The sequence below is a fragment of the Dromaius novaehollandiae genome, chromosome W, assembly GCF_036370855.1.
Source record: "Dromaius novaehollandiae isolate bDroNov1 chromosome W, bDroNov1.hap1, whole genome shotgun sequence".
NCBI classification, from domain to species: Eukaryota; Metazoa; Chordata; class Aves; order Casuariiformes; family Dromaiidae; genus Dromaius; species Dromaius novaehollandiae.
In genome coordinates, this window is record NC_088130.1 from 24,791,024 (window position 1) to 24,817,496 (window position 26,473).

At 37.4% G+C, this 26,473-nt stretch overlaps 1 protein-coding gene across 4 annotated transcripts in view; it reads right to left on the minus strand.

The window, feature by feature from the left end:
- Nucleotides 1–26,473, minus strand: part of LOC135323441 (sorting nexin-24) — an 87,273-nt gene that overhangs the window by 12,619 nt on the left and 48,181 nt on the right. For 3 of the 4 annotated variants that reach the window (XR_010385475.1, XM_064499652.1, XM_064499650.1), the window contains one exon: nt 25,345–25,449. Coding sequence is in view for 3 of the 4 variants with exons in the window: in XM_064499652.1 (XP_064355722.1) it covers nt 25,345–25,449 (105 nt within the window). In the remaining variant the exon portion in view is untranslated. Of the gene's footprint in view, nt 1–24,289; nt 24,405–25,344; nt 25,450–26,473 lie in introns of those variants that run through there. The other variant, XM_064499651.1, reaches the window with a different exon arrangement.

A 26,473-nucleotide genomic window follows, 5' to 3' on the forward strand; every position in this document is an offset into this window, starting at 1 on the left:
ACTTTTGAGAGCAAGCTTTCCTTTTTCTAAAAAAGTAATAGCAGATACAGTATAATGCTTTATATTACTCAGTGCGAGGAACAATGAAGAAACTTGCTCTTCTTCTTCAGTGAGAATGTTGGCACATTATCAACAAGGAGTATTTCTAAATATATCACTTAAATTATCACAGTAAGGGCTCTCCACTTTCCATTACCACCGGAAAGGTTGGCCGACACATGAATTTGTAAGAACAAAAGAAGTATCAACTAAACTCTGCATATGGACACACGAAGTATGAAAATACACACACAGTAAAACAGATATGATGCCATATAAAAAGTACCAGCTAGCTAATGCCGCCAGATCACACACCAAGGGAAAGTCAACAGAGTGTATGTGTGGGGGGTATCATCCATACAGGGGAGCTTCAAAAGAAACAAGATGTTGACAGTATTATATGCCAAAACACTCTCAACAAAGATCCATAAGATATTACCTGAAAGTTAATGACAGCAATAATAGCAATAGAAATGAAAGGCTGGACTTTGTGTAAAGTCGCAAATGTAAAATAAGTAAATAAACTGAAGGAATCTGCACCCCCAAACCTCAAGACTGGAGAATAGTAGAAAAATTCCCACATCAACTATCAAACCAATTTATTATACTTTTGGTGAACTTGAGCTCACCAGATACCTCCTGTGTGACAAATACTTCTTTCATACCATTCTCAAGCTCCACAGGGAATAATGATGGTCCAGCAGTCATTTAAAGATATGCATAAAAGTTGATGGCAGTGACTATAAGCGATTACCATTTTCACTTAAGCCTTACCTAACCTAATTTTAGAGCACTTGACTCACTTCGATTTAAAAATACTACCAATTAAGTTTTGAGGTAGTAAGTACTTTAGTTAGAGGGTTACTTAATTACAGATTTACAGTTCCATTTTACGCTTAACTAAGTGGATTGATTTGAGGCCAACTATAACCCATCAGATGTGAAAAATAGAACAAAACAACAAAATTCAACAAAATATTACAAAAAAAAATTTGGAAAACCGTGAACATAATGAGGTGGAAGCAAACAGTGAATCTCTCTTCATAGAAAAGTGGGAAACTAGCCCTTGAGAGATTAGAAACAAAGTGCAAGAGACCACATTTCCTTTGCAAAACAAGAATTAAAGGCAGAGGCAGTCAATACAGTTTCCTGAGACACTGCTCAAAGGATTGGAGGATAAGACAAAGCTGCAACCAAAATGAAAAAAATCAACAGAGCCAAAGGAAAAGAAGAGAAGCAGAAAGGCAGTATGAATTAATGCTATGCAAGAAACTTGGCAGGAACAAGAAAGGCTTTTAAAAATAATTAACAGGAAAAGGCAGTACACTAAGGAAGCAGATCCATTAATGACAAAGACACCAAAATAAACGTTGATTTTAAAATGGCTGAACAGAAGTGGTTTTTAAAAGTCAGTGGACCACTAGGACAATGAACAATTAACAGGTAATTAAGACTACGTCAATAATGCTGCTGATACCAAGCAGGTGGAGGAGTGCTTTAGACAATAATACATACAAATCAGTAGATCCAGCAGATACACATTCTAGGATGTGAAAGAAATTAGGTAGTTACGCCTGAAAGGTCTTAGAGTACAGGGAGAAACAGTTTGGAAGAAAGCTACTGCGTTAAGTCTAAAGAAACAAACAAAGTAAAAAAAACCCCATAGGTAAAAGCAGAAGAAATTTAAACTTGCAGCACTATTTTCTAATCTTAAAGGAGCTAAACATATAAGCACATACAAATAAGTGGTAATAAAAGAAAATTATTCAGGTTGCAAATTAGGACACCCGGAAAGTCTGGAAACCAGTGCGTTTGTGGTTCTCACGCAATCAGATACTGCTCTCTTCCCATGTTGATCTTTGTGCATTAGGCGGAGGTCTAACTGGAAAACAAAACTATGCAGCAGTATCTGAGCAGGTAATTAAAGACACCCTCATAAATGCATACTCTAATGCAAATAAAGCTGTTACTGGAAATGTCAGTACTAGATTTTCCAAACTTTCAAGGTTTTTTTTTTTTTAATCCTAAGAATGTTGCTCTAAATTTGGGGGTTTAGTGCATGTTCCTGTTTTTCCAGTAAGTGGTAACCCTTGCAGCATTTCTCACTGCCAGATTTAAACTCTGAATCCTCAGCATTAAACCACATACTCCTTTTTTTGGGGGGGGGGGGGGGGGGAATCCTCATCAGAGGATGTCTCTAATTGAAGTCATGAAATACACAGAAGGGCGTTTGCTTCATTCGCTCAGTAACAAGTCAGCAGGACCACACAATACTCCTCCAAAGGACCTTGCAGAAGAAACTGCGGAAGCAAAGCGTTGTGTAACGCATTGCTCATGGCTGCTTCCAAACCTGAGGACTGAACCACAGCAAACACTGATTTTGAAAAAGACTACCAGGAGAGATCTGGGGATTTACAACCTGGCAAGTTGGTACTGGGCAAATTAGTACTGAAACCCCTGAAGAGACAACCAAGCTCACAGATAAAGGTGACCCTGTTGATTGAGCCGATCTGCATTTCCAGCAGGCTTATTTTAACAAAGTCCCTCACCCAAGGCTTTAAGGGAAACCAGGCAGACATGGTGCTTCCAAAGGTAAAAAAAACTAGTTAGAAGTGAAGCATAGCATAGGAGTACACAGCCCATGCTTGCAGCAGAGTGATGTTACCAGTGGCACTGCTCACAGATCTGTGTGGGACTGATGCTGTTCAATGCATTAACAAACAACATGGAAAATGAACTTAGCAATGAGGTAACAAAATTTGCCAACAATACCAACTATTTAGTATTGTAAAGAGAAAGGTCAACTGTGAAGAAATGCAGAAACATCTTACAAGACTCAATAATGGGAGATGGAATGGTACTTGAAATTCAGTGAGACAAGTGTAAAGTGATGCATATACCGAAAAAAGTAACATATGCAGTGATGGGTTCTGGGCTGAGCATTAGTGATCAGAGGACTGAAGCGCTGAGGGTTTCAATAGATCCATGAAAATATAAACTTAGCAGCAATTAAAAAAGCAAACAAAAAGGTTATTAGAAATTATTAGAAAAGGAATCAATAAGTTATTAGAAGTTATTAGAAAAATGTTATTAACTATTATTAAAAAAAGATTAGAAATTGTTAAAAAGGAAATCAAAATAAAAGGGAGAACATAACGCTGTTCTCTAATTTCCTGGTTTGCTCACTACTTTGAACAACATGTGTCATTCCAATCCTTAAAAAAGGATACCGTGGAGCTGGAACAGGTTCAAAGAAGGACAACGAGGACTACCCAAAGCACGGGACGAGTTCCAGATTAAAAAAAAAACAACAACAAAAATAAGTGAGAGCTTTTCAGGCTGAAAAAGATGGCTGGAGGAGAGGAGAGATGTATTTCAGGCCCTGTGAGCAGGCAGCAGTCCTGGCTGCAGGCACTGAAGCGGCAGGGGCGATACAGGGATGATGATCCAACCCTTCTCCCTCACTCTCGGCTGTGAGAAGTCTCACTTTAGAAACAGGCCCATTAAAGATGTGCAAAGCCAAATAAAATTATCACAAAGTGAAGATAAAACAGAAGGGAGTTAATGGAAGGCAACAAATATTTTAAGAGATCTTAAAACATCACTTTGAAACAAATAGCACTCATTTTCTTTAAGCTGTATTGAATAAAAATTATCTGAGAGAAAATACACCTCTGCATGGGAACTAAAAGTGAAAGAAAAGGGTTTTTTTAAATTTACTAAATGTTTTAAGTAGACAGGCTGTACCATATGTTAAAATAATTCACACTTCATTGAAAAACACAATTCCGTAGAGAATATTTTAGCTGCAGAATAACTACAGTGTTTTGTAAGTATTTTCATGTTTAACTTTTAGACATTAAAATATATTCAGAATATCACTCTCTTTCTTGCTCATAATTATGCTGCACTTCAAAGAGGGGTTTGCAAAAATTGTCACCTGTTTTTGTACAGAATGTTTTTTTCCTCCACTGACATATTTCCTTTGTACTACATTTACAGTGCCTGTAAATGATCGTTAACAAAGAGGAAACCTATGAATAAGCGTGAAGAAACCGCTACACTTAAAGAAGGACGCTGCACCTCACTATTTGCAGAGCAGAGAGGCAAGTGCAGCCGAGGGCTCCGCCAGCACTCAGAGCGAGAGGAGCCGCTCTGCAGCGCCCCGACCCGCTCCGACCCCCCCGGAGGCACCCTCTGGGCGAGCCCATTTGAGTGCGCTACAACCCAGCCCACTCTGTTAAGAGGCGGATGTTGGACTGGGTGTTGGATTTTTTGGCCGAACAACATGGTTTTGGTCAAATAAAACAGCTTCAAACAAACTGAAGAAGCCCACAAAAATCCTAAAGCATTTAAAGCCCCAAGAAAGACTTAAGAACAGCCCTGAAATAGCATTTCTATTTGTTTTTTTACTCCTCAAGAAAGATGTCTCAGAGCTCTAATTCATATTGTTGGTTTTGCTGGGAACAAGGAAAGGGCCAGGCGGTGGATTAAGACTGATGAAGTGAGCTATGAAAACAGTCTTGCTCTCTGCAAGAATGACAGTTTCATGCAAATGTCATGTCAAAAATCTAGAAACCATCCTCTTCCAAAGACGATTTCCTCACGTACGTTGTTCGTGTAAGGCACTGTAACAAAAATGCTATTCGACTTTACAATAACTTTTCTTGTTTTGTCTCCCTGATATTTTCTTGTCAGAGGTTCTGGGTCAGAGTAAACTCTTGAGAAATGATCCGATGTTCCCTTTGAAACTAATTAGACTAAGCAGCAGGTACCCACTCCAGAGTCCGAACGGGAGAATGCAAAAAGCACAGGGACTTCACGGCACTTGGGGTTAACGAACTCATTGTGTCATTTTTGCAGAGGTAAAGAAGGGGCAACCTAACTGACCAAATATATTTAGACTTGCACGCATCAAAAAAAAAAAAAAAACTTTTTGGAGACACGGTAGCCCATTCAGCAAAAAATGTGTTCTCAAACAAGAACTCTAGGCTATTTTGTTAGAATCTGCAATGTTGGAAGAGTAATGGTAAGGAAATGTCTATGATTAACTTTACAAACATGGAAGCTCACATCAAATTTAATTGGCTTTTAAAAGAAAATACACTAATACATGTTGCATCTACAAGACACTTACTTATCTTTAGCAGCAAAACCAAGGAAAAAATCTGTTTTATTTTTTGCTGAATAATTAGTATCTTAACAATTTACTCTGTGATACCCTAATTCTGGAGTTAAATGAGGTGGCTGCTTACCCAAGGGCAAAGCAGCACAAAATAAGTTTCAATCACTTGTAAACTCAGAAATGAGAGAAACAGATAGTTTGAGGAAAACAGAAGTCAGTTGTAACAGTATAGACAGACATCACAGGAATGGAACAAAAATATATTTAATTTGTGAAAACAACTGATTTTCTCGTAGAACCATCATAACACAGAAAATCCCCTTTAGAAACATACAGCTTTTTCAGATCTTAATAAATTAACTTCTGTTTATAATAATCCTTATGTTTAAAACATTTCCCTAGCCCCACAGGAGAGTAAGACACAAACAAATTATAACAATGCAGTAATGCTGCTCTGACAGTATTAGCCATTGATTCAAACACATCTGTTTTCTGAAAAAAATCACCAAGGTTTGTTCTCTTCAAATTTTTATTTATTTATTTATTTATTTTACAATTTTCTACTTTGGATTCAAGCAAAGAATCAGACAATCTCTTCATACTTCTTTATGCTACAGAAGTATTTGAAACAAGTGTCTGAGAGTTAGTGACATCTTACTATTTGGGCATTATAAAAACTTAGCATTTCACAAATTAAACAAGTAAGTTGGAAGCTATATCAAAGAACAACAGAAGCTCAAACAGATGAAGCAGGACATATTTTAACAGTAACATGCACATTCAAATTAAATTTTTGATATGTAAGTATGCTGTGAGAATTGTCAGGAGTCATAATTCACTGATTATTTACACTGAAAAGGAACAGAATATAAATGACACAAAGAAGAGCAAGACAGTTATAACGGAGTAAATTATTTTGTTTTTCCAAACACTATCAGAGCAGGGAGATACTCAAGACAGAACAGTAACCAATACAAAATGAGCAGCAAACCCTTCCAGCAATAGAAGCCACTGCAGAACACTCAGAGGGACAAGGAAGATTTTAATATTTGATATTCACGTTCTCAAAATATTTAGCTGGTCCAATTTTGCCAGCCAGAAGCTGAGTTTGTTAACCCTCATGCTACCACACTTGCGGATCTTGTGGGATGAGTCATTTCTGTGTTAGAGCAGCCTGATGGAAGACTGCTCTGCACTTTGTAGCTGCAGCACTGTACCTACCACTCCTGCTGGAAGCAAGCCTTTCGAGTAGCTAGATAAAGTGCTTTCTTCTAAAACAACCATCCCTGTATTCCTGTGCTCTTTTTACTGGAACTGCCTCTTTTACAATGTATTTTTGCTTACCTACATTTCACTAAAATCTGTTAAGTGATTGAAGATTTCTCTCAGTAGTATTTTAGTGCCAAAATGCTGCATCAAATACCCTTCTGAGCAAACTTTCAGAAAAGGCTCTTTTCATCTCCCCCCAACGTTACAGGAGAGATCAGATGGAGAATGATCAAATTTCTCACTCATCAGTGAAACCAGCTGTTTGCAGAGTCCAGTGTTTGCAGTGTGATTTTGTCCTGCTCAGGAGTCAACTGTCTTTACACATGTAGGAAAAACTATGAATAGATAAAAATTAAAGTAGCTAAGAGCTGTGGTGTAAATTCTGTGACACCGAGTTCTGGATGCTTTCTACAGTCCTAAGTAGTTGCCTGTTCATGAATTCAATCTGCAGTGGATATCATTTTTAGTAGGAATTAATGCTTTCAGAAATGCCAAAACTAGGGAAAGTAACTCTCCCTTCCTCTGCAAGCATACAGACCCTGCTTTTTGTTTGCACAGGGCCAGTAGCATAAGTTGGAAGGTTTTCCTTGTTTTCCCTTTAAAAAAATTATGAAGAAACTGTCCTTCCTTTTTCACTCCCACCACCCCAGCAAAAAAACTCTCCTCTCTTTCAGCAAAATGAGCACGCCTTGTTACAAGCTGCTCTGTAACTATAGGAGCAAATCAATAGCAGCTGAATGCCATCTGCTTCGGGCAGCAGAACAGCACCAAAAGTGTGAGCAATGCATCTTCCCTTATTGAAAGGTTATTTTATGCAAGTAAACAATTCATCGTCTTCTTGCACGCTTGATGCTCATTTACCACTTTTGATCAATAAAATATGCAAAACAACAAAAAAATTGAATCCTAAGAGTAGTTCTGATGCCAGTGTGATAGTTAATCAATATCAGGTCTCTGTTCAGTAAGGCAGGCAGTAGGGTAACTCTCTATTGTATGAACCCTGGAAATGTGTGGAAATGTGTCTTGTTGCCTCTAAAATACAATAGGAGAGTGAGAAACACAACTTTTATCCTGCAAATTAAAAAAGGAGAATGAAACAGGATGCATTATTTTAATTACAATTTTTTCCTTCGCTGTGCAAAGGGTATTGTGTCAGCGCGTCCAATAATTTGCTGCAACAAAGAACCTGCTGTAATGCTGTTGATAGAGCTATACTATCATTTAACACAGCTATTTAGTTAAATCATAGCCATTACCAGGCATGCTTTGGACAGCAACCCACTCTGTTTCTTTCTAAAAAGCCACTCTACCTTATTAAGTCTTGGTTTGCAATGTATTCATGTTTCAGGTGAACTCAGTTTTTCTGTTAAAAACAAACTGCTATGGGAATTTCTTTTGCACAGTGTTTCTTTTAGTCAGACCACAAACTGCCTTATTACATTAAGCCTCCTGACAATTGATTCAAGTAGAATACTTCTCTCCCAACAAAGAAAACAACATCATTTTATAGATATTGCAGAACAAACCCTCCAATTCAAACTGGTTCCTAAAATAATACAAAGTACTTAAAATGACTCAACAAAGGCTCTCTAATCTAGTGGACTATATATCCTAATATTAAAAAAAACAAAAAAACTGTTTAGATGAGAAAAATATTTGCAAAATATACCACAAAAATAAAGCTGCAAAATGAGTTGCACACTGTATGCTCTGATCCCCATTTATATCAAATTTTATTCATTCTTTTTTCCTGCTTGTTTACAGAAGCACAATTATCCAGGTTTCCGGCTTTCATTCACTTTTGGTTCCCTGAACTGCAAGAAAGCTTTGGCACACTTCTGTAAAAGGATATTTTATGTGGAGTTTCCATTTAAGAGAATTAACAAGGCTTTTTTTTTTTTTTTTTTTTTTTAATTAAAGAATGTATTTTCTATATATTTGCAAAGCAGAGACACTTCCCAATGCACTGGCCATGAACTTTCCAGGAAAGATTTATGACAAGCAACCTAAACAATACTGCATAAAAAAAAGAAATTCGTAATCAAAATGAAACTGTTAGAACCAAACACTAACTTTCATTCAAAAAGCAGCACTCATATATAGGAGAGAAAGAAAATCTCTCATCAGTTGTTCAGTTCTCATAATTCTTACAAAAACAAGACAACTGGATGGACCCATCTATAAATCAACTTGTATAGAATTTTTAATTGGTAATTAACTGGTAATTAATAAAGCCAATATTTGCAGATATGAAAACAGACTTTCTTAAACGTCACCTGACTGACCAACCAACCAAATTTAATGCAAGACTGAGTGTAAGGTTCGTTTAAATCTGAGAATTACAGCTGATTTGTGAGCAACATTTCAAATTTTCTCTCTTATAATTCTGCACAAATTCAAACATTTGTAGCTATATCTGGCAGCCCCCTGTTCTATTTCCTGAGCTTGGATCAAGCTCTTTCTGTCTGCCTTCTACACAAAAGCATATAAGCCCATACGAACCTCAATATTTAATCACATTTATAGAAACCAAAACAGTTTTGATCAAATTAATAATACAGAACATGGTAAAGAAAGTGCAGTAGCTTTGAGTCAATGACCCAACTAGCAGCAAGGGTATAATTTAAAGTCAGAAATTTCCAGTGCATGCACCGTTAGCCACAGTGAACCTGTTACTGCTCTAAAGGGAATTGTTTGCCTCTTATTAGATTTTCTACAGCACAGCCATAAGTGATAAATGTACTGCTGTACTCACTGTCAAGTTAATCAATGCTGCCAAAGTTTTGTTGACCTAACAGTAATCCATAAAGTGAGCGGCATTTTCTCTATCCCTATGACATCTCAGTCCTCAGTGGAGATACAAATCTTACAGCAGCATCTTTAAAAAAATGGAAAAACAAAGCAAAGCAAAGCGGGGTGGGGGGAGGATATTTTCAAAATTCTGTCTTCAAATTAGCAGACTGTGTGAGAATTCCCTGTTTCTCCGAGAAATTGTTTCAAAATGAAAGCCACACAATGGATTCAGTTTGATGGTTAAAATACTAACAAATGGATAACTTCACAGAGGATAAATCCTTGCCTATAAAAAGAATGCAAAAAACAGCTTCAGGAGTCTTGCAAAGAAATGGCTGTGTTTTAGAGTCACAGTTTGCTTGTGACTCTAGATTAGCGCACTGGTCCAAACAGAGCCCAGTGCAGCAATTTTGAGGATGGTAATGTGAAAACAATAATAAAAATCAACTTCCAAAACTTGTCCGGTGCTACATATGGCTGTAATTCACAATCCGTGAAAGGCATCACCACCACAAAGACAAAAAAAAAAGTCACGAAACAGTCCCTGGCAGAAAGAGGTGCTTTATAAACAAACTGCTGCCATGCTCTCACAAGCAATTATAGACATATGAAATATGAATTGCCATTGATTTTTCTTCTAGAGGTCATTCTGCTCCATGTTTTACGCACTCTAGGCATTTATTTGGGTGGCAAACTGACAAGTTTTTACAGAATTAACGGAGCAATGTAATCCTTGCTCAATCACAGGTACTTCATTGTGGCTTCTGCTCCTTGACACTTGTCCCTCCCAAAACTCACTAGCAAGGCGCTCCTCGATGAAGACAAGGAACTATGCAATTACCTGTGAAAAAAAGACCAACCTTCCTTGGTCAGTGAATGCCTATTAACCTCTTCTGTGCTGAAGACAAATGAGCAGCATCAGTCAAAGGATTACATTTATCACAGCAAAGCAATCCTATAGCTAACGCTCTGACTTGGCTAAAACTCTCCACTTTCTTGTTATTGAAAGAGAGATTATTTCTCCCAAAAGGAGAAACAAAATTCCTGGTTAGCCCTTTAACAGATCTAACTTAACCACCTGGATTTCCGTTAAAAATTACTGTAACATTAAAACACTGCAAGAACATCAAGCTACTCTCTAGAAATCTCCTGTTTCCAATGTTACTTTCACATTTAGCAAGCGCTCCTGCTCCTTACTCAGCAGAGAACTGTTTAATTTTGACCAGTAAAGCTCCCAAGTGAGGTTGAAGCTGGGAATCATGACCACCACATACTCTGAGTTTTTTAGTCAGCTACCTTCTTTACGTTTATTGTTCATTTTTGATGCACAGTGGCGGCCTCTGGGTTTCCCACGCAAGAAAAATTTGCAAAGAGGCTGGGTTGCACCCTCTCCAGTGGTTATTCTGCCTCTGAAGGCTCTGGTTTAATTTACAAGTCAGCTTTGTCATCTGAAGCTAAGCATAAATTATTATTTTTAGTCACATTGCCTGGTGTCTCAAGAGCAGTACTACAATCCTATGGTACAGAAAGCTTAGTCAGGCTTTGGACAGAAAGATAAGCAAATAAAAGAGGAATATGCCATCAGCGCAAATGTGTCTGGAGTAGCAGTGCCCAGAAATCAAAGCAGGATGTGGATAAAGTATCAAGGGTTCAGAAGAGAGTCATAAAAAAACCTGTAAGTCTACAGAAAAATTTGCCTTCTCTGTTGATTGAACACTGGGCTGACCTTTAACACGTGATCATCAATATGTAACACTGTGACTGATATTTAGATCCAATGAATTAGTCAAGACAACAAAAGGAAATTTCAGAAAAGAACCAAAAAGGTGGAAGGATGGGTAGTGACATACAAACGTAAAGGAATCAACTACAGATACAAAAATGGTAGCATGGAGACTTAGGAAAATGGCAAATTTACTACAGGCAAAATAATTTAGATGTCTCCATCCACACATTAACAAGTGTAAGCTTCTCCACCTGTCTAATATCTCAGCATCAGTATCTGATGCTGGATTTCCCTCTGGTTTCATTTGTAAATCTCACTCTTTGTTAAATCAGGCAAAAATAATAGTCCAAACTAGACGCAACTGGGCTCCATGTTTTTTTGGTCATACTCACTTTTTTTTTTAAGGGTATATCTGGCTGCTAGACCTCTTCACTGAAATGTTGTTCATACTCTTACATGAGTAATACTGTTCTTGAATATCAACACTACACCACAGTTATTGACAACCTCTTGCATCATTAGAGCACAAATTCATCATAAAACCCACTAACCTTTATTTCCACTACTAAAAATACGCAATATGCTACAGTAACCTACTCTTGCAATAAAGTTGGATAACAAATTAGGGTCATATAATTAAACTTGTCCGGATTTAATTGCAAATTAGCAATTATAGAGATCCACCAGTAAAGCAGATAGGCACCATTACAAAGCATATAAATACAATGTCATTACAAAAACAGCAAACTGCTTCCTAATCCTGAAGTTACATATCTTTGAACAACTACTGTTGTTCAAAACAATTAGCCTGTATCACTTTGTGACCTTGACTGAGCTTCCAAATGCTCAGAGAAACACCTGAAGGTATCATCATTTAGTGAGTTACTAAAATGCTGGTGGCTACAAGACTGTTGATTATGAATCCTGTGAATTTATGGTCTTTGTTCCTCTGTAGCTTTACAGCCATGTTATTGCTACACAAGCGCTTTTGAAACGTTACATTAAGAAATTTTCCCCACCGAACGAGGTGTGAGAGGCCAGCTCCCATGCCAAAAAGAGCACTTGGAAATCTGGATGCCCTGACATCCGAAGAAACTGAGGGAGGTTGCCCTCTTCTCACTTTCTCAAGATTTCTTGGAGGCATACTAAAAATTATCCAGAAGCCAAAGTTACAGGGAACTGGTCAGAAAACCACAGTTACTCAGAATACAACTACCATCTCCCACCGTCTTGCTGGCAAGGATACAAAGAAAAATACTGTAACTGATCTGTGCTCAAATGCCATGTCTATGATATGTCTATTATCGCAGTAAATGACACCACACTATCACAGTTATGAACACTGTATTTCCCTACTGATGATGATATTCAGGAGATGAGAAATATAACACACTGAAAAAATGGAAGAACTCCTCCCTCAGTAAGGTACTTGCAAGTGAAATGACATTTTCACAGAACACCTATGCGGAAAGTTATCTTTGACATTTTGATTTTCTTAGAATAGACATACCCAGTGGGCTGCAACAGCACAAGAAGAAAGAATTTTGTCCAACCATTTTAAAACTGTACTTCTACAAAAGTAGACTCCCGCCACATATTTGCTCTAAAGGCCACAAATACACCATAGAAACTCCTGTTCTGGGAAAACAGCTTTAAGAGCTGCAGTAGCTGGTATACTTGTGCCGTCAGTTTAGGCAAGTTGCACTAGCAGTGCAACTGACCTAGCTAAAATAGTTCTATAAACACTGATTTAGAAATGAAAGTGTGTTTAGTGTGTAACAGATCAGGCATATGCTCTCCTACTTTCCTCTTGATGAAATGATCTACAAGCACTTTATTCGAAAGCCTTACAAACGGAACAAACATCATCAGCTGAACCAATGCGGAATACTTCCTTTGACCATATTAATACTCAAAGTCTATACATTTATTTCAACATTACATGACAGAGAGGCTTTCTTCTCTGCTGCTGCAGGACCTTCATGCTGACATGTCCATTCTCAACAAGCTAAAGGCTGCCACTCTGGGGGGAAAACCCAGGCCGTTTCCTTCAGCTTGTCACTAAGGGAAATATCCGGAGGACCCACGTGGAGGAAGCTACTTGCAGCAAGTGGGTCGGTGCTAGCTGGGATGCACAGACAGCTGGGAGAAAGAAACACTCGCCACAACTGCCCAGGTGCACGTCACTAGGGAGACCCCCCTGGATTAAAGAGGGAACATGAAAAGAAGGAAAAGGCATCAAAATCGTATGTCTCCAGCAAACTTAGGGGTTACCGGTTATTAATGTAAACCATAAACAAACCACACTTAGATATTACTATGTTTACTATACAGTAACAAACTGATGTGCTGTAGGTCTGAGTTTTAGATACAATTGGAAGTAAATTCTGCGACCGGCCCTGAACTGTGATATCTGTGATTTTCCCGTCTCTTTTATTTCCTTGAAGAAGATATGTATGTAGCAAAGGTGTCAAATATGATTTGACATTCCTGAAACAGAGGCCTTGAAAATAAATGTCTTTTAGTGCTTTTGTTGTGGAGAGAAACAAGGCTAATTTCTGTACCACAAATAAAATTTCCCTTTGTTTTTAGTGGCTACTCTCAACCCTATTTTGTTGCTTCAGTGTTTCTTATTGCTTTATGTAAAATTTGCATTCATTGACAACGTCGGTTTACTCTGACTCTTATATTAAGCTTTGAACTAATTGCTCTCAATTAATCTGTTCCACTCTTTGATAGCTTATTTATCAGATTGAGAAAGATAGATTTAATGGTGCTTGCTGAAAACAAGTTCTTTAATTGGAAACACCAGAGTGTTTAGCTCACTTTGTGCTCTAGCAATTAAGGACAATTTGGAAAAGCGTTTTTCCCCCTACTATTGTCTCCTTGATTAAATTTCCAAAGAAGCAGACAAAACAAATGACAATACCACCTAGCAATATTGGTGCAAATAAAAGCCCAGCAGCCAAATTACTTACTATGAGAAATGTGAACCATCCCCATCAATTCCAATGCTGTGTTACATTCATTTTGCTGTATCCTTGCTTCCCAAGTAGGTAAATGGCAAAATTTCTTTCAAAATGCATAGCTCTATGCCTGCCTTTACACAATTATCCCTTTCCACAAATAAGCCAAATCAACAGAAGAAATTATTTTTCTTGATTAAGCTCCTGCATTTCTCTTGGGATGAAACAAAACAAACAATTAATCTTTCCTTATTTGTTCTCAGAAGAACCTGCATCCCTTAAACGTACGATAACCAGGGTACCTGTGGCAGGCAGTCGGCAGCAATTAGGCTTGTGCTGAAAATGCAAGGACTAGAGGCGGAATGCCTAATCTGCTGAGAGTTTCTACAAGAGGGCAAGGTTACACCAGGAAAATTCCCTTGCTGTGGAAACACTGTTAAAAATTACCACTTGACATCAGCATAATTAACAAGGTTTGGGAATTTATATGAACTAAGTAATTGAAAAGAATTAGCAAGAGATATATACATTAATCTTCACCAGTTACAATGTGCTTAATGAAATTAAAGGGTCTACTTCTACTTCCCTCGTTGTTTCTGCAAACTTTTTTCACCTATAGAACAAGAAAAAGTATATTAAAGACAACAATAGTTGCGAGAAATGAAAAAGAAACTGCATCACAAAACTCAATTTTTATATTGATACTATTTGAAGATTTTGCTGTATACAGATCATAATATTTATCAGAACAAGAAACTACAAAAATTTGATTTTAATGTTCATGGAACAGCAACAGGAAAAACCTGTATCAGAACGTATAAGTTTAGGCATCATTTAGTAATGCGCATTTATTCCTAAATATCATGCAGTTAAAGTCAAGTCTGCCTCAATCAAGATGTCCTACAATCAACAGCTTCAGTAAAACGAGCATTTTTTACTCTGAATTAAATCCACATTATATTGGATTACAGAGACAACGAGCAGGTGAAGAGAGAAATACAGTGGTGAGCAGTGCTGGTATGTGTGGAAGACAACAGTGTTATCACAACGTAACAAGTATTTGCAATTTTCCTGTGCTACCTTATGAACATAAGACCTCCCCCCCTTAATTTACCCTGAAATTCTTCAGCGTATCCTTCAGAAAACACATGGAAGACTGCATAAATGCCAAGAAAAGGCAACACACAGAAGAGAACTATTTCTAAAGCAGGAAAGCCTTGTTTACTGCAGGACCAAAGCAGAAGGCTCACCGACCACCTTCCCATGACCTGCTTGAAGATGACCAGTCGCCTCCCTGTCTGCTTACTTCTCTGAACTGCTCCCAGACCAGTTCGTACCTCTTGTTTAGGCAGCCAAAGAATTTTACAGAGAATTTTTTTTTGCTCCTGTGCTCTTTCCATGCAACACCCTTAAAGCAGATGCTTAAAAATTCTTGCTCATTTAATTCAGTATCTTTCAGGTAAAACCCTGTTAGAAGTTTCTCAATGGCGGGTCCTTCAGAATGGTCTGCAGTACATTGAAAACTACAATATACATACTGCACTAAATAACACACACAAATGCAAATAAAAAACACTAAAGTTTTCATGGGATACTTCAAAGTATTCAATATTTGTTTTCTTCCTCTCACCTCCTGATGTGGCCTGTGTCTTCTGTGCAAATTCAAATCCTGCTATAAAGGATTTCCTCATGAACTTTTTTCCTCAGTTATCCACTTCCTCATTAACTTTTCCTCAGTCATCATGGGCTGTTTATAAATGATTTAAGAATATTAACAATTGATCCTCCCTCACACAAAGAGTGAAGGCAGTAGAACCCTATCAAATTGCATAAATGCAACCATTTGGCAGATCTACGTCTAAACCACCTGATAATTTAGGCTCCGCGTTACTGAACAATCGTAACAGAATAGTTAGGCATGCAGTACCAGAACACACTTTCACTGGAGAACAAAATTTTCCCTTCACTGGCAATTAATTTATCAAGTATCTTTACAGAAGAGTTTTGAAGAAAAAGACCTTAAGATTTAACTTGCAATCACCATTTGTATGTTACAGAATAAGAATTAGCTTATGTAAAACAGCACACAGTTGGAAAGGAAAATGCGTTTAGAATGATACGGACTGATTCAAAAGATGGGGGAAACTGAGTCATTCTACTATAATACAGATCAGGATAATAAAGATCCTTTGCAAGAACTGAAGCTCTCTCCTTCCTTTACTATAATGAACAAAAATTGTTTGACTTTTTTTTTTTTTTTTTTTTTTTTTTTTTACAGACAAGCTCATGAAAACCTATTAAATATTCATTAAGAGAAAAAGATAAATTATTGTCTGCATGTTAAATGGGGAGACCAGGAAGGTGACCACTCTTCCTTTTATCATGACTAAATAAAAGAAGTATCCCCAAACTTTGTATTGCTCTAGAGGGAATCACAGATCCTAGAATGATTGACAGGCAGCAGACTACAGTGACAACAGCAGTGAGCCAGAAAATGTGAAATCAAGTTTTAATATTTCTAGTTCAGCTTTAACTGTCTGTGACATCTTAAGCAAAGAACTTCATTTCTTTGTCTCCCATCTCAAAATATCTTATAGTTATTTAGAGCATATGCAGGTCATGACAGGAAGCATTTCTTGCTATGTATAAAGACACAGTTAGTATAGTCTGATGTTCAATTTAGCTGGGGCAAAAGCTTGTGACACTACAGTGTTATGATATACAGAACAATTAAAAGAGAATGAGCACTTACAAATGGCTTCTAAACCTGTCATGATTTTTAATGTAAATTATGCTTTTAATTGAATAATATTTACTTTGATCAGTTCTGATATGTAAGAGCAAAACAAGAGTGAGGTTCATGCAGCACAATTCTATCAGCAAAGAAGCAGATTTTTGAAGATAAAGGAAAAAACCTGAATTGTAGAACACAGAGTAGCACCACTTATGAAGCAAATTGTAACTTTTAAAACAAACACAAACTAGTTAAATTTCCTAGGCATGCTTGAAAAAAAGCCTGAAATATTTCCACAGGAAACACCTTTGCAAAAAGGCACTCTTAATAAGTGGTTCTCCTTTAGATTATCTGCAAAATTATTTTGCTTTCCTCTTTTCCCTTGCTTTCTACCTCCTGTTAGCACATATGCAAGCCTACATCCGTCAAACACACTTTAAAACCAACAGCCATCTAAAACCAGCTACGTATCCGCACCACCAAAGAAACATGTATGCACAACAGAATCTTTAAACAGCTGGTTGCAGCAATGATGGATTTAAGTTATTAACCGATCAAAAAAAGATGGATGGTGGTCTGCTTTTCTTAATCTACATCATCATCTAGATCTATTTAAAGATATGTGGTGCACTAACATACTTAGTTAAGGTTTCGATAAAATCAGTAGAATAATCTGCCCTGTTACATTGAGACTGTATCGATCAATAAAATCACTTGTACTAGGAAAGTACTGTTAAGTACTGACAATCCCAGCCATTAATATTATTTAACACTCTGCTCACAATCTTTAATGAGGACAAAGAACATTTTGTCTTTTTATACTTATCATACCATTGCTTCTAGAGCTCCTTATAGCTACAGTTCAACCTTGATTACTGCACACTAAATAGAGTTGGAGGAGGAACATTCGGAATACTTTTGGATAACAAAGAATTTTCAAGGCCATTAATACATGTGGGTGATTCAACAGACTTTTCAGCAAAACATCAGTTAAATCTTATTTCACTATATTCAACTTTCACTTGCATCTTCACAAAGCTAGATTCATTATTTTCACTGTACTTACCTGCACTTAAAACAAAACTCCTTTCCAGAAACAGCAATCAGGAAGATAAATATCTGCTCTGTGCTTGATGGGAATTTTTTGCTGTAAATAAGCCTCTTTGGTGTTAAATTAGTTAAAAATAGATACTAAAGTCTGTGCACACAAGACAAAGCAAAGGACTGTTTCTCCAGACATCTTTGTGGTGGTTAATGAATGACACCAGGAAGTCGAAGTGATTTTTATCTGTCTCTCTCTCTCAGATACGGTGAATGGTTAAATAGAAGCCTTGTGAGAAAACACCTACAGGTCAGAAATGCACAGAATAAGGTGCAGAAGAAGAAAAAAAAAAAAAGGTTCACATTTTGCCCAAAAGTTGTTAGAGCTTAAAATGTCTTCCTGTGAGTTCAGCTTTTAAATATACAGCCCACTACCTCCTGCACATTAAGCATTTAGGCTTACAAGACAGCTTTACAAGAGGTTCTGCACAGTGGCATCTGACTTGTGCACCTTTTCGCTGTATCACTATGACTCAACCACGCGGGAATGGTGGCAACCTTTTTTAAGGTTAGTGCTCACCATACATACGAGCCTCAATTCATGAAAACACATTTATGTTTAATTTAATAACAAGACGAAACAGAAGGGTGTGTTTAATTATTTTTAGGACTATTTAAGAAAGGCTGTACTGCCTCAGACCAAAGGTCCAGTTAGCACTGTAACCCATCTCCAAAAGCAGCCATAAGTAGATACCAAGGAAGAGTATGAGCAAGACAAGTATATGAGATATTTTCCTTTAATACTTTACCAGTTTCCAAAGTTATTTTCAGCTCAGGAATTTTCTATGCCAGATGTAAACTGCTCTTCCACGAGCCTTTCCAGTCTTTCCTTGAACCAATTTAAACTTCTTGCCTTTACAACACCCTTTGGCAAAGACACATAGGTCTACAGGAATAACTAAATTCTTAATACATTTCTGAGACTATTAAGGAGAAAGAACAATAGTAATGAATATTAAAATTGACAAATGGATAAATGTGATGAATGTGAACTGCACAGAAATAAAATTTGAATAGCTTAACTGTTCAATGATCACTTTGCTGTTATACTTCCAGAATTAAATAGCAACCAACTTGATTTATTTTTACTTGGCAAAAGCAAAGGAATTCCTCATGAAAGTATACAAATTAAATACAGAGACCTCAATATTTTTGAAAGGCTCAGGAACAGCACACGTTCAAAAACTTCTGTTCCTACAAATTATAATATTTTTTTCTTTTTAAATATTGATAACACAAAGCCAAGAACTGTTTCCATTAGAAAGCACTTGTAGATTGCTTCTGATCCCAGAGGCCCACATCAGCCTCAAATAACCCACAAATCAAAATCCCCTTCATTTTATATGATATCCCAGCTTTGGTTCTGTCTAGCAGAATTCAGGTTGACTTTAGGTACTACTGTAAGACATTCTTTCATTTACATCACAGAGAGAAGAGAAAATAGCATAAAACTGTGCATCACTAGGATTTCATTTTCCCCACGTTCACACATCATCTGATTCTCCTCCAACTGGGACAGCACTGAAGCAGGATTTCAGCTGCAGTTAACAGAGGAGTATTCTGCTCCTGAGAGGCAAAGCTCTAGCCAATGTACAATGTGGAGTACTTGCACCTGGGCATCAGGAGTCTAGATAGCTTTTCTGAGTGCAGAGACCAGACTGCTTCACTCTTCCCGAGGATCACCAAGGTTATAAACAACTGGGTTCGCTTTCTTCCTTGTTAAAAGAGCGAGTGGCCAACAGAAATGAAATCATTCAAGCAGTGAAGAACTAATTAAACTTCTCACTAAGTGATGGAAATCTCTTTGTTCTTCACAATTAGAGAAAAAAACCCTGAGAAATCAAAGTATCTCACTTCTCAGAATGACAGTGAAAAGGGGCAACAACAGGCAGCCAAGGAAGGTGAAAGAGTCTTATCCTTTGTTGTAATATGAAATGCTGCGTTAATTCTGCAGAGCTCCAGAACATATTTTCCAAATCAGCAAAAACTTCCCCTCAGTACTTTAATTAAATTTTTTTTTAATTGAACTCAAAATTTTCTCAAAGTAACAGCACACAGCTAGATCAACTTAAATCAAGATAGTTCAATAGCTTTAGAATGCAAAAATTCAGATTGATGACTAAAAAGGTATTTTTCTGGGCCCAGGGGAGGTTATTTAAACCTTTCATCCACATTTATTAATTTGCTCATGCTCATTGTCCAATTAGAAAAGACTATTTATTCCAAACGTTATCACAAGGACTTTAATATCAACATTTATTGAAGCAATTAAAGAAAATCAGTTGAAAGGACATTTTGGGCCAAATTTTCAGTAAGATCATTTTCCTTCTGCAGTCACCAATTGTAGAAATATCTCATTCATCTTCACTTTTTCAGCTATTGAACTGCTCCGCAAAACAGGGTAAGAAAATGAATATAATAATGGGTGATTATCTCCTTTATACTTCTGATGAACTTATTCATGAAGCAACTACACAGTATTCATCACTATATTCTCTGTTTTCCTAACTCCACCCTGCTGGAAATGAAGACAGTTAAGGAGGATAAGATTGTATTCTACTTTCTTAACAGCAGAAATCATAACAGATACTGTTTTATTTATCTTTTTAGGAAGGATTGGTAGGTTTCTTTCTTTCTTTCTTTCTTTCTTTAAGGGAGTTACATTTTGGAGAATACTGAAATATAGGTCAAAGTACTTCTCAGATCACGAGATTATTTCCTTAAATGGAAAACAAATCTGTAGTCCAGTTGCATAAACTCCATAATTCATTCTGAAGATCTGGATTCCTGAAACTGCTGGAATGTTGAAGTTTACCAAATTTTCAAGTCTCACAGCCAAGCACCACTTTAACCAATCTTATCTCCAGGAATCAGGACTGTTCTCTTTGTAAAAGTTCAAGACTAAATAAAAGCCAAGTATGTTTTCTTGACCCCAAATGAGGGAGAAAGATTAGCTCTACGTATTATCTCTAGTTACAGACAGACAGAGCAGTTCAGAAGGTTTACAACACTGTTATATACTAGAATCTTGCCAGTCACAAGAACAATTTCTTCAGATCACTTATACCACAAGAAATGAGTTAGCATCCTGAAGCTCATCAGAAATAAGTACCTTCTCCGAAACCCCTCTGCATAACCAAATCATTTCAGCAAACACTAGTGGCTATACAGTCCCATCCTGAGATGTAGGTGCCACTTCAGGGTGGATTCTGTTGACTGTGTCTGTTATCTTGTTGGACTGATGATATAGGCAAATGAGCGGATTTCTTCTGCCCAGAAGGGCTACAAAATATCTATTCCATTGAACTCTAAAAGGCAGACCTGTCAAAAGGGCAACTCCCTAGGGTAGAGAGACTGGATGGCAGTAATGTCCAGTATCAGCTTACTGGCATGAGGAAATGACCTAACTCCAGATCAGAAGAGGGCAGGTGGTTAGATCAGATTCCTCCCTGCTATCAATTCACTGGGAATAAGGTCCAAAAAACCTGCTCTTCCAAGACTAAATCATATAAAATCATAAAACCTACTTGCAACAAATACTGATCAGATTGACAGCACAGCTGCAGTGGCTTCAATAACCAGTTAAATAAGGTCCCTCAGGGCTGTCCTTAGGAATTCCTATCATGTCTCCAAAGTCCAAGATAAACCCAGCTACCTGTTCAGTTGCTCCATCCAAATGACTGACTGTTGTTGCACACCAGTATCTGTGCAAGAGGGAGCATATCAAGTGATCTGTATCTTCTTGAAATACACTATCAGAGGAGACCATATTTCTGTATTGCTTTGTGATAAACAGTCAGTCTGAGATCACACAGTAGATTTTAAAAAAGACCCAAAAGCTACAATATTGATTGACAGTCTGTCCTGTCATCTTCCACATTCGTCTCTAACTTCTACTACTTTCAAGTAAACAAACATTTCACCAAACTCACAGAAGTAATATCAGCAATCACAGACTTTTAATGCAAGTCCAACTGGCAGCCCATCTCAAATCGGAGGCTCCCTATACAACCACCTTCTTGAAATTTGTATGTTCCATCTCTTCGCAACATCAAACTCCTCAAGGAATCTATCAATAGAAGAAGTTTCATAACCATAAAAAAATTATAGCTAAATTAAAAGTTTTAGCTCAATCTAATACTATTTTCAGAGAGATTTTTGTCAGCGATAGTGTAATCCAATGATTTATTTAAAAAATTTTATATCAGAAACAGCTGGATGCTAATCTCTGCTCTGTTACAAGTTACAAGCTCAGATACAGAAATAAGTTTCTATGAGATCAAAATTTGTATCACACAGTAATTGATTTGGGGTGACTGTGAGAGCGCTCTTAGTTGACAGCGCCACAAGGTAATCAGCATGGGTTTAGCCCTCCTCCCATGTCAGTAACAAGTGATTGCTTTTTAGTGGAGACAAAACCAGCTCAAATCAAGTCCTACCTGCTATAGGTTAAGATCATGCATGGGGACAGTTACCATGGATCAGCAGAGGAGCAATAGCGTACTGCTTCATACTAGTTTGCTCGAGTGTCTGGGCCCCTGTTCTGTCTTTCACTTATTTGCATCTCTTTCCCCACTTATAAATTGAACAATCCTCTTTTCCATTTGTCAGTTGATTGTTCACAAGCAATCTATATTACTGTGTGTGCTGTTGAATTACTATACATATTCTTGAATAAATACATTAGTCCTTACTAGTCAACTGTTCCACAGTATTAAAAATGAAAGTTGTAAGTTCCAATCAAACTTGTAAAATATGAAAATCACTTAAATATATAAACCAGTCTTTCATAATTCTATGCAGAAAATCAATCCATTATAAAAAGAAAAAAAAACCCATTTGTCTTTCAAAACCACAAAAGCCATCTGATGTATGTTTGCTGACAATGGATGGAAATAAATTTAAGAAAATGAACTTTTGTATAGCACAATCTAATATTTGGCTTATTCATAGTTTTGCTATTCAGAAAAAAAAAAAAAAAAAGAAATGAAGAGGGTGGTTTCATCATGAAAAGACCTCAAAGATATGACAGTGTACTGACAATTGCAGTACTTTCCATCTTACAACAATGGAATTTGTTGCTTTCCTTGACACCAATTATAAATTTGATATAATAATTTTCATCCAAATTTCAACTATAGAGGACTATACTTACTTGGTTAAAATTATATTAAAAAAACAGCATGATCAGACCATGTCTGATACAGGTCTGTATTTGTCTGCAAGCTTCATGGCACATTACTTGATGCCTATACAGGTTTTCAAGATGCAAAATATATAATAAGAAATGAATATATATTGCACTAAACAAATCATTTGGAAGTAACATCTGCATAAATGCTCAACCTCTGCATAAGATCCCAGTTGTTTCTGAAAAAACAATAACAAACCAATTACCATAATGGTTTAGTAGCTACAGAAATGGGTAGCTAGCAGTACCATGGTACTAATCAAACTGCTTTTAAAGACTAACTCTCCTTAGTATCATCTGAAAATGTTTGCAATATTTTATATACATGATGTTAAATTGAAATCTGACCATACATCTTCTGAAGTGGTAACACGTTCCTACATTGTGTCCTGGAAAATGCTTGGCACTTTTAAAGACCTGACAACTCCAATGCTTTGATATGAACCTACAGCTTCCTAAAATCTGAACCTCATTATTTTATATTTTAAAATTTCATTGTAGATTAGTTTTGTTTTCTGTTAGCAAATTTAAAATTAATGACCGCTTGCAAGATATTTTTTTTCTTTTTTAATTTATTATGCACATTAGTATGGATTTAGCTTAGAGGCTGGCCTTGCTTTGAATGGGGTGTTAGACCAGATGACCTCCAGCAGTCTCTTACAACCTAAGCTATTCTGTGTTTCTACGGTAGCCACTAGTGATACAACATGGAAAAAGTTAATTAAATTTACAAGAATGTACGTTAATCAACTCCTCCAGTAGAGGGGGATGTTCTTTTACAGTTTATCAGCAATTAAAAAGTGCTAACCAATCTGCCTCTATACCTTTGCAACAAAATCAACCTCATAATAGAAATAAATACAAGTGCCTTAGTAATGATATTCTTCAAAAGATAGTTTTATGCAAATCAGAAAAAAGGAAAAAGTCACAGCAAATGTCTAAGAGAAAAACCTACCAACAACTGAGCAAGATGTGCTGATAGCCACCACCAACAAAAGGGCCGTACTCCTTTTCCAAACGCAAGTCTTTCCAAGACCAGTTTTTTCCACTCACGTAATACATGTAATTTTTTAGATGCCACTAATACAATAAAACTCAGAGCAGGAAGGAAAAAAAGGGCTACATGTTTCAATATAGCAATAGTAATGAAATATTTAAAAATAAAAAGTGATATTAAAAATAAACTAAGTTGCCTGAAACTGTCCCCATATCTTGGAAGAAATTTTAAACTGTATTTTTCTCTGTATTTCCAAACTTCTTTTTAGAAGTTTAATGTCAGAGGCAATACTTTCTAACATCACGTTACAATTCTTTCCTCCTCCTCAATCTGTTTTCTTTTACAAACCTTCCTGAGAATCAGGGAGGTTCCTGAGCAGTGCAGGCCAACATCCATTTTCTTTGATGGCAATTCACTGTCCATTATGTTGCAGTTCACCACTCCTCCAGCTGTGCCACTGCAACTGTGGATGATGACATAAATCAGACCTCTGAAATGATCTGAGTACAAATAAAAAAGCTCTACTCTCACTCTTACCCTCCTCCCTAAATAATTATCTTTTGGCTCAGATCATTTCCATGATTCCCTTTAATAAAACAACACTTGCATCAGTACAGCTGAAGGTGCAGTGAACTGGAAACGTGCATGGAAATACCTTAATCTGGCTTTATCACCAGAGAAATGGCTGTGGAACCACACCACCAGGCTTCTCCAATTTTTAAGAGGAAAGTGTTTGAAACAATCATGGTGAGAGTAGAAATTCCATCTACTAAAAAGCAAGGGATTTATCACCTCTATATTTAGGTATCTATACGCCCAAGTCATTCCTGAAAACTCCTTTAATGGTTTGTGGCAAAATTTTAAGCCAAACAGGTAGAATTTGGCCCTTTAAATGCAAGTGATCAAACAGAATGAGACGAATATGAGATGACAGGTGCCTAGTTCCACTAGATGAGTAATTCAGACACAGGCACATACAGTACAGGGATATGAATTTGTCGAGCTGATTCTTTCCTTTAAACAGAGACGAGTAATAAAGCTGCCTGATTCCTCTTCTGCAGCACTTTTCACTGGTACAGTCAAAACAATTTTGGTAAGAATAACATTCTCCCCATTTTAAGCACAGGAAAATGAGGTACTAGTAGGTTGTCCAAAGCTAGACAGCAGCCAATGGCAGAACAAGAAACAAAATAGAAGCAGTCCAGTTTTCCAGCTGCTGAACTCATCCTAAGTGAACAAAAATTATCACCGCTGCTAAGCATGTGACTCACTTCCCACACCTAAAATTGCTTTTCAATAAAAGACCCACCTAATACCCGCAGTATCTTCAAAGTGCTCTGCCTACTACCACTCTGAATGCGGACAGAGCTTTCACCATCACACTGATGAAAGGAGACACCCACCTGCAAGTACAACTCCAGGCCTTGCCGTCGCTGCTCCAGGACCTTTGGGACCCAGTTCCTGACATGCTTTGAGGGAATCTCTGGCGTTCTTATGAACTTCTTGAGCTGCAGACAAAGAAAGAGAAAGAAATCCAGACAAACCCCTGAACACATTTATGGCCAAAATGAGACAGAACAGGTAAAATAACTGCACATAAAGGACAACAGTACTGCAATCACGCTACCCACCATCAAGCTCAGTGAAATAAGCAACAGACTTGATTATACCTCTTCACACCTACAGGCTGCAGACAAAAATTCCCCTGCCCAGCTGCCCTTCTCAGTGAAGAGGAATCCTGACAAATTTTCAGAAATTTTACAACAAAACTGCAGCAGCTAGGTGAAAATACTTGAAAATGAGGACCCCATGCCATAGAGGAGAGCCTCGGCTCAAACTGAAACAAAGTAGTGACAACCTCAGACTCCGGGAGACACCAGTAATGTACGAGGCTGAACCTCGGGAAGTCACCCAGGAGCTGCAGAGGCTGTGGCACAGTGGCTTGAGCTCGACTCACAGCCACGACGAGGAAGAAGCTGAGGAGGCAGGTGCATCCAGAACATACGAGAGAGGGGGATTCAATGCCCAGCTCAGCCATGAACGCCCTGGAGATGTAGCATCAGCCTGTCTTGTGCTTCGGTTCCCCATTTATTAACCTGGGATCATGCCTTGCAATGTCACTGTGAAGTGCTGGCACATTACCTTGATAAGGACAGTGACAAAGCACCACTGCAATAATTTCTTACTCCATGTTTCAGCATTTATGAACAGCTGGGAGAAGTATAGCGCAGAGAGCTAACCGGTCTTCTGCAGAGCTAGCAACCAAGAGAGCAAAATAACCCTCCCTCCCAAGCTGCAGCAATAAATTGACATTTATGTTGAATAGTTTATACAGACCAATAGCAAGATTGCTACTGAATATATTTCTAAGAGCTCCACAACTGTTCCTCTAAAAATTCCCACGGGGAAAGCTTTTACAGATATATCAGGAAATGTGTGTGTATGTGCATACATGTGTCCCTGTAAACACACACAAACATATATTCTGACAACACTAAAAATCCTCTTTCTAGAGAGAAATATTTTCGAAAC